The following is an 18688-nucleotide window of genomic DNA, read 5'->3' on the forward strand; positions in this document are numbered from 1 at the left end:
CGAAACAGGATGCAGACTATAAGGCCGAGCTTCAACAGAAACAGTGTGGCCTAGTCAATAAGCGCCTGGGATGAGGAGGATCAGCGGCATTGTTCACCATTCAATACAGCACCAGAGGAGAAAACACTGGATATTCACTCCAGCCTCTCTCTCTCTCTCTCTCTCTCTCTCTCTCTCTTTCTATCTTCCTGCACTGGCACATGAAAACACTATCCATAACAGCTCCCCTTGGCAGCAGACACCGTGTTGAGATGTATATTGTGCCTCCGTGTTTTTTCCCCCCCCCGTTCCTCGCTGTCCCCTCGTATTGTCATGTCGTAAAGAAGGACAGGAGACTCCAAAGAAAACAAAAGGCCCTCTGCTGCGTCACCTGTTGTATTTCGCCGGCCCTGTCTCTCGCAATTACACCTCGTCAGAAAGACAATTAGCGCTGCTAATCAGTACCTAACAGAAGCTCTCCGCCATAGCTCTGGCAGCATCGCTAATTCAATTACGAGAATCCACTAACTTGGCCATTTAAATGCATGGAATAAAAAGCATCAATGAGGTTGTAGATACAGATAGCAGCTCGTTCCGTGATATCATTGAGTTTGATGGCCTCTTTAAGCGAGTGGGCGGCGATATTAAGCAATAGGAATCACAGCAGGGGGTCCGCATCAGCGCTGACTGATCATTTCATGGGGTGGCGATGATGTGTGGCGACTCAAACCTGCACGCCTTCTCCGACACGACGTCAAGACAGATCTTAATGCGTTAAATCTTTCGACAGCTTACATCAGCAGACATCAGTCTACATTGTAAATATTGCACCAGTACATCAAGAGCTAATATCAACTATTCATAAAACAGATTAGATTTCCCCGGCTGGATTTGTCCGGCTCCCGCTCTCAACCCGCCGTCCTCTTGTAATGAGACACGGAGCCAGTCGTCTCACAGAGCTCGACAGCTGTCAGCAGCGGGTGTGTTCTCTGGACCCTCTTTATGCAAAATATATTAATGTATTCGATATCATGTCTGGAAACAGCGCTGTTTTGGAATTCAGCTCCTCACTCCGCCCTCCGTCTCACTGACTCTGCCCACACTGTCTCCCTCGCTGTGGCTGACTCCTAAGTTGGACTCTGTTTTCTCTTTGTGTTTCTTTCTGCCTGTTTGTCTCTAATTCCCCCCCTTCTCTGTCTTATTTCGCCTTCTGCCTCTCCACCGGCTCCCCTGGTATCTGTCCTACACCCACCTCCCGGTGACAATAGTCTCTCAGTGTGATGGTTTGAGGAGAGGCTCGAGCACAATGGTTCATCTCTGAGGATTGTGCCCTTTACATGGCACTGAGAGACAGAGAGAGAGAGACGCATAACAAATCTCCGCATTTTTTATTCTCCTCTTCAGCGTCCCTGAAGCAACACATGTCTGCTATCGACTGTGAATTCCCTCTGCCTCTTTTTGAATTTCTGCACCTCAATCACACCTTATCTTCCATCACTCAAATGTAGTCTAGCGTGGCAAAAACAAGATGATCAATCGGACATTCCACCAAACAACACCCCAGGTTAACCAGCAGGATTTGAAAGAGTCTTTCTATTCATTCCCCACCCTGTCACCGCAGAATAATAGATTATCTGATTCTACCTTGACCTACTGGACTTGCTGCGGCTGTATGCTCATTTATAATCGTCATTTTGAAATTTCTTATTTTTTTGGTTTTACCATTAAAACATCTGGACAAATATTTGGCTTCTTCATGCGTTCATCCGACCACCTATTTCAGGCACAAATTACCGGCCGCCCTCACCCCCGCCCCGCCTCCCCACGTCTCTCCAGTGGATCCTCACATAAATGTTCTCATCTGTTCCGTCATTTATTAGGCAGCGATTTTTACTGCGCACTTTATTAAGTCTGGCAGTCACGGAAAATGATTTTTATAGACATGAAATGATCTGACATGTATGGAAGCCCATTTCCGCCACATTGATGAAGAAAAAAAAATAAATCTATCTCATAATTATGACTTAGCATCTCATTATTATGAGATAGTATCTCATTATTATGACTTAGCATCTCATAATAATGACTTAGCATCTCATTATTATGAGATAGTATCTCATTATTATGAGATAGTATCTCATTATTATGACTTAGCATCTCATAATAATGAGATAGTATCTCATAATTATGACTTAGCATCTCATAATAATGACTTAGCATCTCATTATTATGAGATAGTATCTCATTATTATGACTTAGCATCTCATAATAATGACTTAGCATCTCATTATTATGAGATAGTATCTCATTATTATGACTTAGCATCTCATAATAATGACTTAGCATCTCATTATTATGAGATAGTATCTCATTATTATGACTTAGCATCTCATAATAATGACTTAGCATCTCATTATTATGAGATAGTATCTCATTATTATGACTTAGCATCTCATAATAATGAGATAGTATCTCATAATTATGACTTAGCATCTCATAATAATGACTTAGCATCTCATTATTATGAGATAGTATCTCATTATTATGACTTAGCATCTCATAATAATGACTTAGCATCTCATTATTATGACTTAGCATCTCATAATAATGACTTAGCATCTCATAATAATGAGATACTATATCATAATTATGACTTAGCATCTCATTATTATGAGATAGTATCTCATTATTATGACTAAGCATCTCATTATTATGAGATAGTATCTCATAATTATGACTTAGCATCTCATTATTATGAGATAGTATATCATAATTATGACTTAGCATCTCATTATTATGACTTAGTATCTCATTATTATGAGATAGTATCTCATAATTATGAGTTACTGAGCGAGTCTGTGTGTGTGTGTGTGTGTGTGTGTGTGTGTGGCGGGTTGTGTTCGCGTGTGTGGGTGTTGGTGTGTGGGTGTGTGTGTATGCTTGTCTCTGTTCCTCTTCACTAAAACTGATAATCACATGTATTTTTTAAGTTATTATTCGTTCATGACCGATCATGACAGAACTGATTGTGCGCGTCACGTTACGTCTCGTGTTGTGAGGAGCGGAGGACTGAGTGCTCACGGTGTTTAATGTGTTTCATGAACTCAAACAAACACAAATTAAACGTCAGTCCTATACGTGTCCTAATAACTTGTGATTAGTGCTAGGGTTTATTGTTAAAGTGTAAAGTGAGCGCAGGACAGAGGGGAAGTGAGGCGGAAGCAGACTGCGACACGTACAGGACGTACGGACTTTTAATGAGCGTCTGTTCTGATCCTGGAGCAGCACTGGTTATAATCATACAGCGGCAGCACATCGCTAAGACAATCAATGGAGCAGAAAACATGAATCGATTATGTTATGTCTCTGTATTGATGCATAGTCGCCCACTTCCGCGAGTAAGGCGGCCTCCCCGAAGCCGCTCAGCAACGGCTTCTCTGCTCTGTTATGCCCCGCCCACAATCGTATCTCATAATTATGACTTAGTATCTCATAATAATGACTTAGCATCTCATAATAATGAGATACTATCTCATTATTATGAGATGCTAAGTCATAATAATGAGATAGTATCTCATAATAATGAGATACTATCTCATAATAATAGGATACTATCTCATAATAATGAGATGCTAAGTCATTATTATGAGATGCTAAGTCATAATAATGAGATACTATCTCATAATAATGAGATGCTAAGTCATTATTATGAGATGCTAAGTCATAATTATGAGATACTATCTCATTATTATGAGATGCTAAGTCATAATAATGAGATAGTATCTCATAATAATGAGATACTATCTCATAATAATGAGATGCTAAGTCATTATTATGAGATGCTAAGTCATAATAATGAGATGCTAAGTCATAATAATGAGATACTATCTCATAATAATGAGATGCTTAGTCATAATAATGAGATACTATCTCATAATAATGAGATGCTAAGTCATAATTATGAGATACTATCTCATTATTATGAGATGCTAAGTCATAATAATGAGATACTATCTCATAATAATAAGATACTATCTCATAATAATGAGATGCTAAGTCATTATTATGAGATGCTAAGTCATAATAATGAGATACTATCTCATAATAATGAGATGCTAAGTCATTATTATGAGATGCTAAGTCATAATTATGAGATACTATCTCATTATTATGAGATGCTAAGTCATAATAATGAGATAGTATCTCATAATAATGAGATACTATCTCATAATAATGAGATGCTAAGTCATTATTATGAGATGCTAAGTCATAATAATGAGATGCTAAGTCATAATAATGAGATACTATCTCATAATAATGAGATGCTAAGTCATAATTATGAGATAGATTTTTTTTTTTTCTTCATCAATGTGGCGGAAATGGGCTTCCATAGACATGAGAACAGGCTCCCGAACATTGTAGTGCGGGCTCATTCAGACGTTCATAGTTTTATTAAACTGATTTTTTATATTTTTCTTGTGCATGAATCATCACATTTACTGGACAAACTTATCAAAGAGATCTTAATAAGGCCAACAGGATGCACGTCAAATATTTATCTCTGCTGGTTCTGCCACGTTAAATATGAATAAGTCACAGTTTAGAGTTCAACCTTGCAAGTGACCCTTAAACAGATGTGAAGGGAAAATGGCTCTTGTGCCAGATGTTAGTATTTCTTTGGTGACTATAATGTTTTCATAACTGATTCTAATTCCAATCCTCTGAAAACAGATGGTGGGTCGTCCTGAACTGGTGTTAGGAGATTGTTGATATGAATAAAATAAAAACCATAATAGTTTGAGCGTTAATACTTTTTTTCTATGGGGCCTATTCAAGATACACACCACCTCACCTCGCTCCCTGAATGTGATCCCCCTCTCTCATCTTCTTCTTCACTGCTTCCCCAAGTCTCAGAGAAAGGCTTTTCTAACGCTGAGTGCTAAGAATGATTATTTAACGAGATCTTTCTTTTAAATTTTAGTTCTTGGCAGATTTATCTGAGGAGCACATTGGCCGAACAATAGCATGCTAATGAGCTTTTAATGCGTCTTAACGACACTTGGTGCTTGGCTTTTCATGGCTGTGATTCTGTTCTTTAATCCGGACCATTGGAGACACAGTGCACAGTCACAGAGTGCGGCAGTAGCGGTCAATGATGCCGGCACATCCCCCCCACTTACAGGCTTACGAGCGTAAACTTCCTCACCGGCCATAAAGTTGATGTTCTCGAGATGAAGCGATCCGAAAATCTGTTTTTAACTATGTTGAATGACGACGAATGACACAATCGTCCCTCGCCGACAAAAGCAACCACTTCTCTCACGTTAATGGGATATCTAGTTGTAATTTTGCATTGTGTTATGATTGATTTGTTTTACACAAGTCAGGTTTCTGGCCATTACCAGGATTTCTCCCCCAATGGGATAAGTGAGAGCACTTTTCAGCGGCTGTATTCAACTCAGCCAGGACCGTGTGTGCACGTGTGTGTGCGCGCTGCTTTGTGCTGATGTGTGTGGTTTGTGTCTGTGGTGGCAGCGTGGCCCCGAAATAGCCTGCTTTGGCCTGGAATGTGAACGGACACACAACAAACACACACACACACACACACACACACACACACACTGAGGAAGAGAGAATCCCGCTTCCATTAATACTCCATGTCTTATCCTCTCTGAATAGCACCACACACCCTCAGCTCTTGCTTCTTTCTAAGCTCCCCCCTGCCACTGCATTTATGTGTGTGTGTGTACGTACGGCAGTTTCTATGCCTCCCAGTGGAGAGGCCACTGAGGCGAAAAAAGGCAAAGTTCTTGTCATAAAACACAGAGGAAAGTCCCAGAGCCTTCTGGAAGAGGAAATGAAGGAAGTTCTCTTAGTACTGAAGGGGCTTCGGCTTTTGTCCTGGCATTAAACAGCCCCGATGCCAAGGTGAAATCTAAAATCTCTCCCTCAGTTAGCGATATTTACTGTATTCCCAGTGAGTGCGGTCCTGAGGCTCTGGCCACTAACCAGGTTATTACTGCCAGAAAGTCGTATCTCTCAGAAGTTGAACAGTTTCTACTTCGGGAGACTTTTTGTGACTTGGCGTTAAACTTGTCATTGCCACTCACACTGGAGCTGGCGGGAGCACAGCTGCTTCTTCTGCCTGTCACAAGCTTGAGTGCCGTCCAGAGGCCGACATTCATTTCATAAATAGGAAACCTTTTTTCAACGAGGAACCCCCCCCTTCCTCCCCAGAGGTCACAATGAAATTAAACTGGAGAAACTGGAGCGCAGCGGTGTCTTCCACCTGAGGAGGAGGCGAGACAAGGGTTTAGTATCTTCTCATTCCCTCTCCCTCCTGTAGTAAAAATTTAAAAGCTCTGTTTCTCGCTCACATGTAAATTACATTGACATCCTTCTCCAGGGATTCGCCTGTTAGGTCTACCGAACCCTCCTTTTCCCTCACACATAAATCAAACTGGCATTCAGCTCGGCGCTCGCTTCCCTGTCGCTTTCTAAGGCCTCCGCTTGATACGCACCTTAATTGGATTCTGTGTCTGTGTTTAACATGGCTTATCAACTTGTGCTGTGTTGTGAGTGTGCATGTGCATGTGCGAGTGGTAGACTAAAGGCCCGTGCACATCAAATAAAGGGCAGAAAACAGAAAATGTGCTTAAGGTGTCTCCTCACATTAAGTGTGACACGATGTAGCGAATACATCATGTGGATAAAACACATTTAATAATAAGAACCTTTCTTTTTTGGACCGGAAAGCTCAGGCCTCTGTATTCCACCTCATCACATTGTAGACTCGTGATGATGTCATCTTGTTAGTAAAGTACGAAATGTGGCTTCAGCTGGTGATTGTGCCAGGATTTTGTTTTTTTCATGATCCGGTTATAATTGCTTTCAAACTAAAAGCATAATGGGTTGATCACTCATTCCTTTTGTAGATATTTTTCTTCGAAAACATGTTGTACACTTGTGATGAGATCATTCATTTCGTTACTGGAACACGTGATTATATCGGGCTGTGGCACCCGAGAGTCGTGAGAGAGGAGCAGAGAAAAATGGCCAAATCTTGAAAACAAAAAAAAATTGCATAGTTCTGATAACTTATCTTAGGAAATATTTTCTTTATGTTTATCTATCTAAAAGTATTTTTGGATCAATATGGTTTACGTGTTTATTTTTAAAAAGATTGCTCCTCGGGAAAAGAAAGATGGACGGGTGTCGTGTCGCCTGTTGCTTGATGCTAGCTTCAATTAGCTTGTACAATATCCGTGACGACAAAAACAACTGTTAGCAGTGGTTAAAGCAAAATATTTTAAATATATCAATAAATAAACTTGATATCAGACCAGATAGAGGATGACGTTTTTCTTCTACTTCAACTACTGGTTCACGTTGTCCAAAGCACACATTCTGATTGGTCCGGTGTGTCCATGGAGAATATTGACCATATCCGAAACATTTAAACACACACTGTCGCTGAGGGAATTATATTGAAGATGTGAAAGCTTTCATTGACTGTATTCAGGTGCGAAAAATATAAAACACGTACAAATTGGAGTTCAGTAAAGATACAAGGTCAAATGATTTCCCCGTTCCTGCCGTAATCTTCTCCTCCAACCAAAGTCACAGAACCGTCAGTGCTGCAGCCGGCGTATGAAGCTCATCATCTTTTTTGTTTTCTATGTTTTCATGTCGTCTGCGGCAATTTTTTATAGCCGCACTATCTCACACAAAGTCCCCAGACGTTAAATCGACTTCAGAGAGGTGGGAACTCGCCACAGCGGAGAGCCAAGCATTGTTTTGTTTCCCAGAGTGGTTTTCAGAGTGATCCGTGGTGACATGGCGCCGAAATGTTTATGATGTGTGCTTCTCCTTGATGGTTTATTGGGAGCCTGACACTGCTTCTCCTCTCTCTCTCTCTCTCTCTCTGTCTCTAGGAGGCTGAGTGGCACTGCGACGAGTTCACCAAGGGAGCCTGCTTCAGCCGTGGAAAATCTGAGGTGAGTTTAAGTGACGCCGGAGCATCAGAAATTTCACACCGGTATATTGCTTTATCACGATGCTGAGGAAAACAAGGCTCAGTTCTGGTGTCGTTAAACAAATAAAGTCCTTGTCCGCTGTCAAGTGTATTTCATGAATTTGGCTCGAGTGCTTTCTTGCTGTTATTTGACGCTGTTGTTAGATGCATCTCATTAAAAACATCTCATCACTAGACAAGACATGTCTGATAAACGCCAACAGATCTCAAACGTCACACACTGTTTGCAACACGAGGATCTACAGCCGACAGCTCTTCAACCCCGTTCAGACCTGGTATCAACATCCGTCCTGGGTGATCCGATCACAAGTGGTCAGCACTAAAGTCAGGTCTGAATACTCCTCTATTGGATCGGATCACATGTGGAGGTGGAAAGATCTGTTACTTGTCTCGGGGACGATGACATCGTTGAATAGACTCACATGTCTCATCCTGCTCGAAACCGAGAAGCACTTAGACATTGCAGCTGGTCTCAAAGTATGTTGGCCCTGCGGTGACATGACCATGCATTGAGCGGGGCCACTATTGTGACTAAAAATGTGATGACTCAGCGTCACCCGAGACTACTCTGATGACATCACACAGGCTATTTTCCCACATTTTGACAAAGCGCCCTCCAGAGCCTCAGGAGGCGATTGAAGAACTGATATCCACAGGTCAAATTTATGGAAAGTCCCTTTACTAGTATAACTATAAGATATTCAACTACAACAATCTTCCAGACAGCATCCAAGTCAGCTGATTGTTTGGTTCTTGGATGAATTTACCTCCAGAGCATGCTGCATTATAGTAATGGGTGAAAAAAGCAGAAAGTTAAACTTCTCAAGATAGACATGACAGATTTTATCCCAAAATGGTCAAGTTATGATGAAACATAAGGAAGCTTGAGAGCAACATGGAGCCCTCTATTCAGCCGTAAACTAATGGATTCGCTGGGAATCCCTGCTTTGTACGTGTGATGGAGCTCAAAGAGGCGTTAAATCAAGTTGTTGTGAAGTTAAAAGGTTCCCGACCACACCTTAACTCTTATTTATAGGCGTCTTGGAGAGGGAGTTCACATTGTTTTTGTAGTTTCTTCTTTGTTCTCGATTGCATGTTTTTGTGGTTATAGCTGGCAGGGGCTCTCTACCCAACAGCTGGTTTAGAGCTGAACTTGACTTGTGGGTGAACTGCCCAGCCCTGTTCACTGTGTGAGTGTGTGAGAGTGTATGAGAGTGTGTTTGTGTGTGTGTGCACCGCTGGGTATTTACCCCCCCCTGTGAAAGGTGGTTAGAGACCCATAATAGGCATACTGGCCAGCACAAGATTGTGAATTACAGACCAAAGCCAAACTCGCTCCTTGAGAGTCGCTGCTGTCTGCTGGAGTCCAATTGTTTTGCTCAGTGAGGATCGGCTCCTGTTCACTAAGAACCGCATTAAAAGTCTTCATCCTCCTGCCGCTGACAGGGCTCTCGATGGTTTATTACCTACCTCAGTGCGCTCCAATATACCATCGCTTAAGCCATTAAACAGATACCTCGCCTCTGTTTTCACTGACTTTACAAGCAATTGTGTTTTTCACCCTCTCCTAATGCACACGGCCGCTCTCCTCTTATGTGTTTGAATTATTCGCACCGGGAGAAGAAAGGAGAGTTAAATTGACTTGACAGGACTTGATTGCCGCCTCTGTTTTGTTTTATAATGCGAGAGCCAACAGCACCGCAGCTCGGTATTGCAGTTCAGACGTGGAAAATTTGTCAGGAAGTTTTCATAAACAAGTCAACACGGTGAGGCTGTGCAAATATTAAATATGCCGGTATTTACCGTGGAAACAAAGAGGAATTGAATTACGTGGACTCCTTCAACGTCAGCTCTCCACGCACACACACACACACACACATGCAGCACGTAACAAGATATACAAATAGCACAGATATATAGGCATACATCAAAAGTTTAACCACACACACACACACACACACACACACACCTGTCATCTGTTATGAACAGGCACACACATAAACACATACACACGTGCTTAAGCTGTGCTGAGCACCAGGAAACGAGTTGTTTTATGAGTCAACCTCTGTCTTGATAGGGAGAAATAAAACCCCTGCTCCTCTCCTTCTTCCCCCCATCTCTGCCGCGGTGCCCCCTGCTCCTAAATCAGACTATTTTGGGGGGAGGAGGGGAGGGGGGGGGTGCCACCCTGAGCACCTTGAGTGGCTCAGACCATAGCAGATTTACAAGGTTTTAAATTTCTACGAGGACCCCTCTTCAACCCAGCCGCGGCCCCTTTCCCATTTATTACCTCGTCCCAGGACAAAACAAACGCCGCCCCCTCTGACATGATTACCGACTCGCTGTTGTGACATTTACTGTGAGTTTTCCTCGATGCTAATCCCCCAGAAAACCTGCGTGAAGGAGTTCACGCCAATCAATCATCCCATCAATCATTCTCTCCACCAGCCCTGCTTTTTATTCGCCAGGCGCCTTTAACCGAATGGTTTGTTCTTTGAAAAAAGTCAGGCCGAAACCTCAAAGCAGGGAGCGGGCCAAGACAAGAGGGGTGAGCATGTACTTCGCCATCAATTAGAGACAAGTGGTTTGAATTGATTAATGCAGAGAGCGAGGCTAAAAAGAAACATGATTGAATGATGAATATTAGAGGTTACACTTCCGATTTCACTTTTTGACCGGTCAACAACAGCCGCGGGGATTTCTCTAAACTAATCCTGAGCGGTCCTCTCCCACGCCCGCTGTCCTCCACCTTGTTCAGATCCCTCTCCACATCTGGAGCCTGTTGAATTAAGATGTGACACAGCTAAGCGTTGCAGGCATTAGCCTCGATTTGTCTCTGTCAGGCTTGGCCACGTTTGAGAGTAGCCTTCCCTCACGGTTGTAGGTTTTTGTCTCATTTATTGGCATAAAGTGTAACTGCGCCCCCCCATCCGCTTAACGCTGCTGCCTGTCAATAGACGGATAACGGTGGCTGCTGCTAACTGCTTACTGTGATGTGTGTGTTTCCCGGTGTGTTTCCGCAGGAGGAATGCCAGAACTACATCAGGGTGCTGCTGGTGAACGGGAACAGGCTGTTTACCTGTGGAACCAACGCCTTCACCCCCATCTGCACCAACCGAACGGTATGAACAAGAGCATCCTCTCCTCCGTCCATGATTCTTATTGTTGGTTCACACCGTAGACCTAGATATGTAAAGATGGACGACATGACCCTATAGGCTATACATTGTGCCTACTCCATGACAGTATAGATGGGATAGAGACCAAAGTAAAAATGTCACTTTCAAATATTAATTGTGTTTTAGACCAGTGAGAGAAGCTTCTAAAAGCCTTTTGACACTCTGCAGTGGTAGCATATGGATGTGAACAGCAGCTGCAGGGGCTCCAGTGTTTTTTTATATTTCCTTAATACTGCATGTGTCACATTTATAAGTCACTGTGCACTGAAAATCCATAAGTGACCACCTGAGAAACAGCCCTTCATAAGCCATTATCCTTGAATAACAGTGCTATTTCATACAGAATAAGTCTGATAACACTGCAAATAAGACCGAGGTGCTGTTGATTGAACCGCAGATGTCAGAAAGGAAAGGTCAAAGATGATCAACGCGTTTAATCGAGGTGCGATTGAGTCGTGCTCTTCACATCGCAGGCTTTACTCTCGTAGCAGCTTCTGCGATGCAGTCAGTGACGTAGACTAATTATTTCATCAGTTTTATCAAGCGTGATTATTTCAGAAGTTGCGTCACCTCAAACTTGTCGAACACAGCAATCAAAATACTGTCTGAGGCTCATTACTGCCAGTTATCATGTTTATGAGTAAACACAGTCCTTGTCTCATTGTGCTGCTTTGCCCTTCTTCATGACTCATTGCAATTATTTACCTCTATATTCTCTTTATAATCATGTTGTCTTTTCCTCTATATTTTATTGTAGTTCTGTGTGGTGTATTTTACTTCTCTTTCTTAAATCCCATGCTGACACAGCAGGGTCTTGACACAGTAAGAGCATTACTTTCTTATATAATTAACCACTGGTCTGTGCTAAAAACCATGTTTCTCTGCATAAGTATCAGCCAAGAGACCTATTGGTGACAGAGACCGACTGAAGTTAAGTTGAGAACAACATGTTAAAATTCAGGGGCCAAATCACCTGCGTCAGTAGGATTACAGAGGAGGAGGAAGCATGGGGTTTACCATTAGGATGACATTTGTTTTTGTCCAAAAGCACTGCATACAAAGGTCACTGACTCATAATGGCTGTTTACCACTGTGGAAATACATATAGTAGAAAATGTCATGACATTATTATCGCAGTATTTCATCAGGCACTGTCATATTTATCCACTGAGCGTCCTCTAATGGGAAACACTGGACGGCCACAGGAACGGCCAGGGAATCACGTTGCAGGAAGATTTACTATCAGCTGTGATGGATGAACAGGGGCCGCAGAAAATTCTATTAGTTTAATCAGAGCTCTGGTTATAGATTAAACTGCTTCCTCTGACTTTTAGCCATTTGTTGTGTACAAGCATAATCATGATGAAAGAGTGATGAGTGATGAGAAAAGTTTCTTTGGATGACGAGTCATTCGGGGAGGTCTCAGTCAGAAGGTCCCTGTACAAACATAAATCAAAATTCAAATTCTCTGTATATTTTGGAGAATCTATGTTGTCAGTTACTGTCATGTTTTTTTTACATTATAATTCAGAATAAGCACCAAAATACTAATTATTTTCCTTATGATCTTGTAGTTTTAACATAAGTTTTAATTGTAAACAATCAAGATAATCTACAAATAACACAGTATGCAGATGTTAAGATAATAATGGCAGGTGTTACGCTAATGGAGACAGTGATTTGTGGACCTTATGACCACAGAGCTGATAACAGTGTTTATTATTTTATGAGTTCTCGCTAGCTGTCCCCACCCACATTAAAAAATCTTACGGCAATTAAATGTACTTATATAAATCAAACATGCATTTACAATAGGCTCATGTTGGCTCTAATACAGTGACACTGTTCCAGTCATAAGGTCTATATCTGTAACTCTCATTAGTAAATTGTTCAAGTAAATAACCTCCTATAGAGGGTGTTTTAAACAGTTTTGTTTAAGTGAGACTTTTGGGAAAGCGTCCCCATCTGTCAAACTTGTTTCTATCAACCACTTGCATTTCCACACATATCATTAATTCATTTTACACTCGGCTGAGGTGGGAAAGTTTGCATCTTGATGAATCGGTTACGCGGCAAAGTGCCGTGGAAACTGACAGGTGATGAGGAGCTCATCCAATTAGCACATGAAACAAACTCGGCTTTGTTTTCTCGATGCTGTTTTTTCCATCATTTGAAGTTTGACTGGCGCTCTCTCAATAACTTCATTTTGTTGTGTCTGCGGTGCCATAATTAAAGGCGACTGAAGAGTTGAACAAACTCCTTATATTTGCACAGCGGTAGGGGACGCACACACATATTCATTTGCATTTCCTTTTTCCATTTATCTGGAAATTGAGTTTAAGAATTGCATTTGGATGCAGCCCTGGCTATTCCCCTTATCCCCTGTTTGGATGAATATTTTGGCTGGTCCACGTTCAGAATGAGCGGCCTCCAGATAAAGATGTTGTGTCTGACACGATGTTCACACCCCAGTCATCCGCAGTGGAGTATCAGTGAAAGTCCTATCCACTAATAGATCTCAGAAAACATTTAATGCTTGTGGCTACGCTCCCTCCCTGTCATTGAGGCTAACTGAAAATCCTCTCCATAGCCATGAGAATGTGTCAGTAGAAACCAGACGTGGCCCCCGACCGGCTCTCACAGGAGTCTGTCTTCTAAACTGTGAGCTGTCCCTCTCCAAAAAAACAAGTCTCTATCCGAGGCATTCAAAGAGCAGAATCCTCCAGCTGCTGGCTCCACTACAGAGACCACTTTCACTCCGCTTCCTCAAAATGCAACGGATGAGCTGCAGTCTATCTATTTATCTCCCGGCCTCTTTTTTTTTCTTTTTTTTTTTTAAATGACCCAATTGACCTCAGTGTGGCTATTCCAGCCCACGGAACAAGGCCGGTCAATGCCGCGCTTTCATCCGAGGCCGTTGCTCAGACAGGGCCGCTCTGTTGTTGTTGTGGTTTTGGGATGGAGCAGAGGTGGCGGGAGTTAACAGAAACCCCTTCATCTAAATTGACCGGCTCCAGGAAATTGGCTAAAGAAGTCCCCCCCCCCCCCCCCGTCCCTCAACACTTGCCCTGAATGGAGTGTGACCTCCCGTGTGGAAGAGCTGCCCGCAGATTATTCAGTCGGTGGAAATCTAAAAGTGCAAGGAGCGAGGTGAGATGGAACTCGAGGCGACAGCTTTCCCCCCCACCGTTCCCCCGAGGTCTTCCCACTGCCCGAGTCAAATAAGTGGAACCTGACTGATTGACCAAAAATTGCGAGTTGAACAATTTGAATTGCCTTTTGCACATTTCAAAACAGGAGATAAGGAGAGTGCAATCTTCTTCTTTTTTTTTACTTTTAGCCCACACTTAGCTTGGCCTTGGATGGAAGTACAAACCATGAGCTAATCCTCATATACCGTGTTTACTTGTGCACCACAAACTGTAATTACATCTTGGATAAAAAAAAAAAGAAGAAGGCTTCGGTCCTTTTTTGGTATTGGAGGCTGAGTCACCGAGCTATGGCCTGTATTTTCTTTTAAGTAGGAACCAGTGCAGTGTGTCAGGACTAAGCCAGCGTCATGCTGTAAAGTATGTTTTAAAAAGCGGGGAGTCGGATTTGGCTTCATATTCAAAGGCAGAATGCAAAGAGAAGACTGTATCCTACATCAAGGCTCTTTTGAATTCACACGGCCTTTTTTTAAGATGGGCTATGGTATAATAAGGTTATAACCGGGCCAACAGCTGGCTGTGTGGTGCAGGCATCAGAAGCCAAACCAGGGAAACGCTACATTCAAGAGTTAACTTGATTTAAGACGCCTGTTGTAGGAGTTTTATTGTTTTCTTAACAGGTGGTTTCTTAACATTAGACTTGAGGCAGCTGCTCTGATTGTGAGTTTTACACCGCTAATGATTCTTAATGTGTTTGCTGATTATGTTTCCTACTCCTTGAGGTTTTTCTCTTATATATCTCAGTGTGTGTTTGGAAGGAACAAACTAAATATTACCAGACGTCTCCTATTTGGATTTTATTGCCGCCCTTTCCTACCCTCCCCCATATTTTCATGCAGGTTTTCTACAATCATCCATTATTTAGAAATAACATCAAAATGCACCTTGCTCCCACAGATATTTTATCTCAGTATTTTACGGTCTCAACTTAAGGTATACTGCTTTTCTTTTAGGGCTGATATCTGTGTCCTGAAAACAATTTGTTTTTCCATTTTAAACTTTTCTTCCCTGCCGCTTCCCTCTCTGTGTTTCAGTTGACGAATCTGACAGAGATCCACGATCAGATCAGTGGGATGGCGCGGTGTCCCTACAACCCGCTGCACAACTCCACCGCCCTCATCACCTCCAGCGGGGAGCTTTACGCCGCCACTGCCATGGACTTCTCCGGGCGAGATCCCGCCATCTACCGCAGCCTGGGCGGCCTCCCACCGCTGCGCACGGCCCAGTACAACTCCAAGTGGCTCAATGGTAAATGTGATAATTTATACGACAGCGGCAGTGGGAGTCCTGCGGCCCACGGGTTAAAGTTTACCCTGCAGCGAAATCATGGCAGCAACATTGATATAAACTCTTATTCCTCTACAAAATAAAAGCACCCCACAAATATTTTGTTGCTGCAATCCTTAATATTTAGCTGAAGTACAGAGCTTTTATTTTGAAAAGCAAGATTTGCCTATTGATGAACAGACCTCTGCGATGGCCGAGATGTAATGTAAGAAAAAATAACAGGTATGAACAATAATTAAGCAAATTTAGTTTCAGTCTACGTAAAATATATACATTATAATTTAATGCAAAACCACAGAATCTGGCATATCTAGATTGGGCACTGTGGTGTAAAACATGCTACATTAAAACAAGATGGATAATTAACATAAAGAAACACAATAATGGACCAAAGTGGCATCAACGCTCCAGCTGGTGGGGATTCAGAGTGTTGCACAAGCATAGTTAAGCCTGGCAGATGGTTATCCAACATGGGAGTTTGAATCGGCCGCCCTCTCGGTGAAGGATGGTGCTGCTTCTCCACTCACCACCAGGCTGAGCAGAGCGGTGCAGCAGGGGGACAAGACTCTGTCTCCGTAACTGTTCGATTTGCCTTTTGTCTGCAAAAAGCAATTATCTCTAAAGTTACTAAGCGACTAAAAAGAAATCTCTGTATTCATCTCGGCTTTTCTGTGACAGATGTAATATTTTATCCAAAATCAATGTCCTCTTCCCTGAGAGCTTGGACCCACTTCAAACAAAAACTTCACACGTCTTAGGAGGCGGGCCCGCAGCGGAGCAGGTGAATCAGTACCTTGTCTGCCAGTGACTTTTATCTGATTCACATTTAAGATAAATTGAAAATAAAATCAACCTTCTGAGAAAAGGTTTAATCACTAATTATATGGCAAATTGATTTTTTCCCCCCTATGTCTTCCCCCCCCGCTCTCTGAGGGGGCCGAAGAGAAGGGGATTGACATGAGGGGTGGGGGGGGAAACACGCTTTCATTTAAAGGTGGATTAAATCAATGTCGGTGGGAATAAAGTGTGCAGTTTAGATCCAATAGTGTCAAACATAAAGAGGAACGCCTTGTGGGGACAGGGTTGTGTAGGTCGCGTGTTTCAGATATGGCGAGAGTTATTACGCTACACCTGTTTGGGCCATTTCTCATTCCCACCTTTAGGTGTGGGGGGGGAGTGAAAAATTAGTTTTCTTATTACAACACAACGCCATTAATAACAAGGTCCGTAGCTATTAATCCTCTTCACCTGCTGTTGTGTGGGGGGGCCGCACGCTCACACACACCGAGTCAATCAGTCATGGCATATCCCCGCTCACTCTCCCCTTCCCTCTCACCGCCGCCACCTTAAATATTTTTCTTGTGGTATTCCCCTCCTTCTCTCTCCATATACTCCATCTTCCTCTCGGCTGTCCTCAGTTTTTATTACAGTTTTTTTTCTCCGTCGTCCTCCCACTCATCTTATTTCTGCTACCTCGACAGAACCCAACTTCGTCTCCTCCTACGACATCGGCAACTTCACCTACTTCTTCTTCCGGGAAAACGCGGTGGAGCACGACTGCGGCCGCACGGTGTTTTCCCGCGCTGGCCGAGTCTGTAAGAACGACATCGGCGGACGCTTCCTCCTGGAGGACACGTGGACGACCTTCATGAAGGCGAGGCTGAACTGCTCCCGACCCGGAGAGATCCCCTTCAACTACAACGAGCTGCAGGGAACCTTCTACCTGCCAGAGCTGGAGCTGCTCTACGGCATTTTTACCACCAACGTGTGAGTAACATGAGATATAGATATATATAAATAATTTACTTTCTCCATTCTAACAAAATGGGACGTTGTTCCATCAGATTTTAAATCCACAGTGTACTGTTAGCTAAGTCAAGACCCCCGTCTCTGGTTTCGCCTTTTGTTCTTGCACATGGAAGTTTATTTAACTTAGGAACCTCACAAAATGTAGAAAAAATTCGTAATAGTTGTCCAAACAATCTGTCATACATTTCAGACAAGTAGATGAACTCTAATTTCTTCTTGTTTCAACCTTACTAAACCTTCAGTTTAGTCAGCGAAATGTTGGCATTATAGGGCATGAACCTGGCACGTGACTTTATTGTACCATAAATACTGAACATAAACTGAAAGACATATGAAAATGTTGTTCAAGGCCAAGTGAATAATAAGTGAATTTTCAAATATAAAACCCTCTCCTAAACTCCCAAACCATCTACAAACATGGTTGCATAATGTGGCCGCCATCTGAAATTTTAAATCTAATAAAAAAAGGTTATTATTACACTGTATCATGCAAACAGAGCCTGGAAGAGAAGTGATGTAAACTATTGTTTTCTATTTCACAAACAGATCAGCCTTTTCCTCTTTTTGTCTCGTGTTGTTGTTTTTTAGCTTTCTCATACTCACAACACACTCACTCACACACACACACACACACACTCACTCACACACACACACACGCACATTTACTAAAAGCTGAGTAATCTATTCTTTATGGTCAATGCCTTCGCAAGCGCTGAAAAAGGAGTCTTTTGAAGGGTATTGGAAACATTTCCCCCTGCAGGCACAGAGTTTAATGAACAGCCGCAATGGATTATAATTCACATCGCCCAAGTCTCACAGTATGAGTTGAGAGTTAATACTCTCATTCTTTACTTTCTCTTCAGTGGGGAGAGATGGTACTTGTTGAAACTGACAGCTTAAAAAGTCAAAGCTGTATTTCAGGGCCTGAGATCTGAACAGTTAATCAGACAAGCTGCACGGTTTAATTGTGTCCTCTCGCCTGATTTACAGTCCAATAATGACAATCACTTACACTAACGTCTGCCTCCGTCTCTTCGGGGTTTGATTTGTATTTTTGGGTGAACGTAGTAAACATTGTGAGGTCAGCTTTACAAATAGCAACACAATCTCCACAGTTTCCTGCTGCTGCTGCTCTGCTGCGCCTTTTCAAAATGTCTTTACTCACAAGGCTCCCTCTGCTTCTCCCTCTC

General features: G+C 42.5%; 1 protein-coding gene across 1 annotated transcript in view; it reads left to right on the plus strand.

Moving 5' to 3' along the window:
• The window catches only part of sema5a (sema domain, seven thrombospondin repeats (type 1 and type 1-like), transmembrane domain (TM) and short cytoplasmic domain, (semaphorin) 5A), a 127124-nt gene that overhangs the window by 52299 nt on the left and 56137 nt on the right, over window positions 1-18688 (plus strand). The window contains exons 5-8 of the mRNA XM_053412535.1: window positions 7914-7976; window positions 11038-11136; window positions 15437-15650; window positions 17171-17456. Coding sequence (XP_053268510.1) covers window positions 7914-7976; window positions 11038-11136; window positions 15437-15650; window positions 17171-17456 — 662 coding nt within the window. The remainder of the gene's footprint in view (window positions 1-7913; window positions 7977-11037; window positions 11137-15436; window positions 15651-17170; window positions 17457-18688) is intronic.

Source organism: Pleuronectes platessa, chromosome 20, assembly GCF_947347685.1.
Source record: "Pleuronectes platessa chromosome 20, fPlePla1.1, whole genome shotgun sequence".
Taxonomy (NCBI): Eukaryota; Metazoa; Chordata; class Actinopteri; order Pleuronectiformes; family Pleuronectidae; genus Pleuronectes; species Pleuronectes platessa.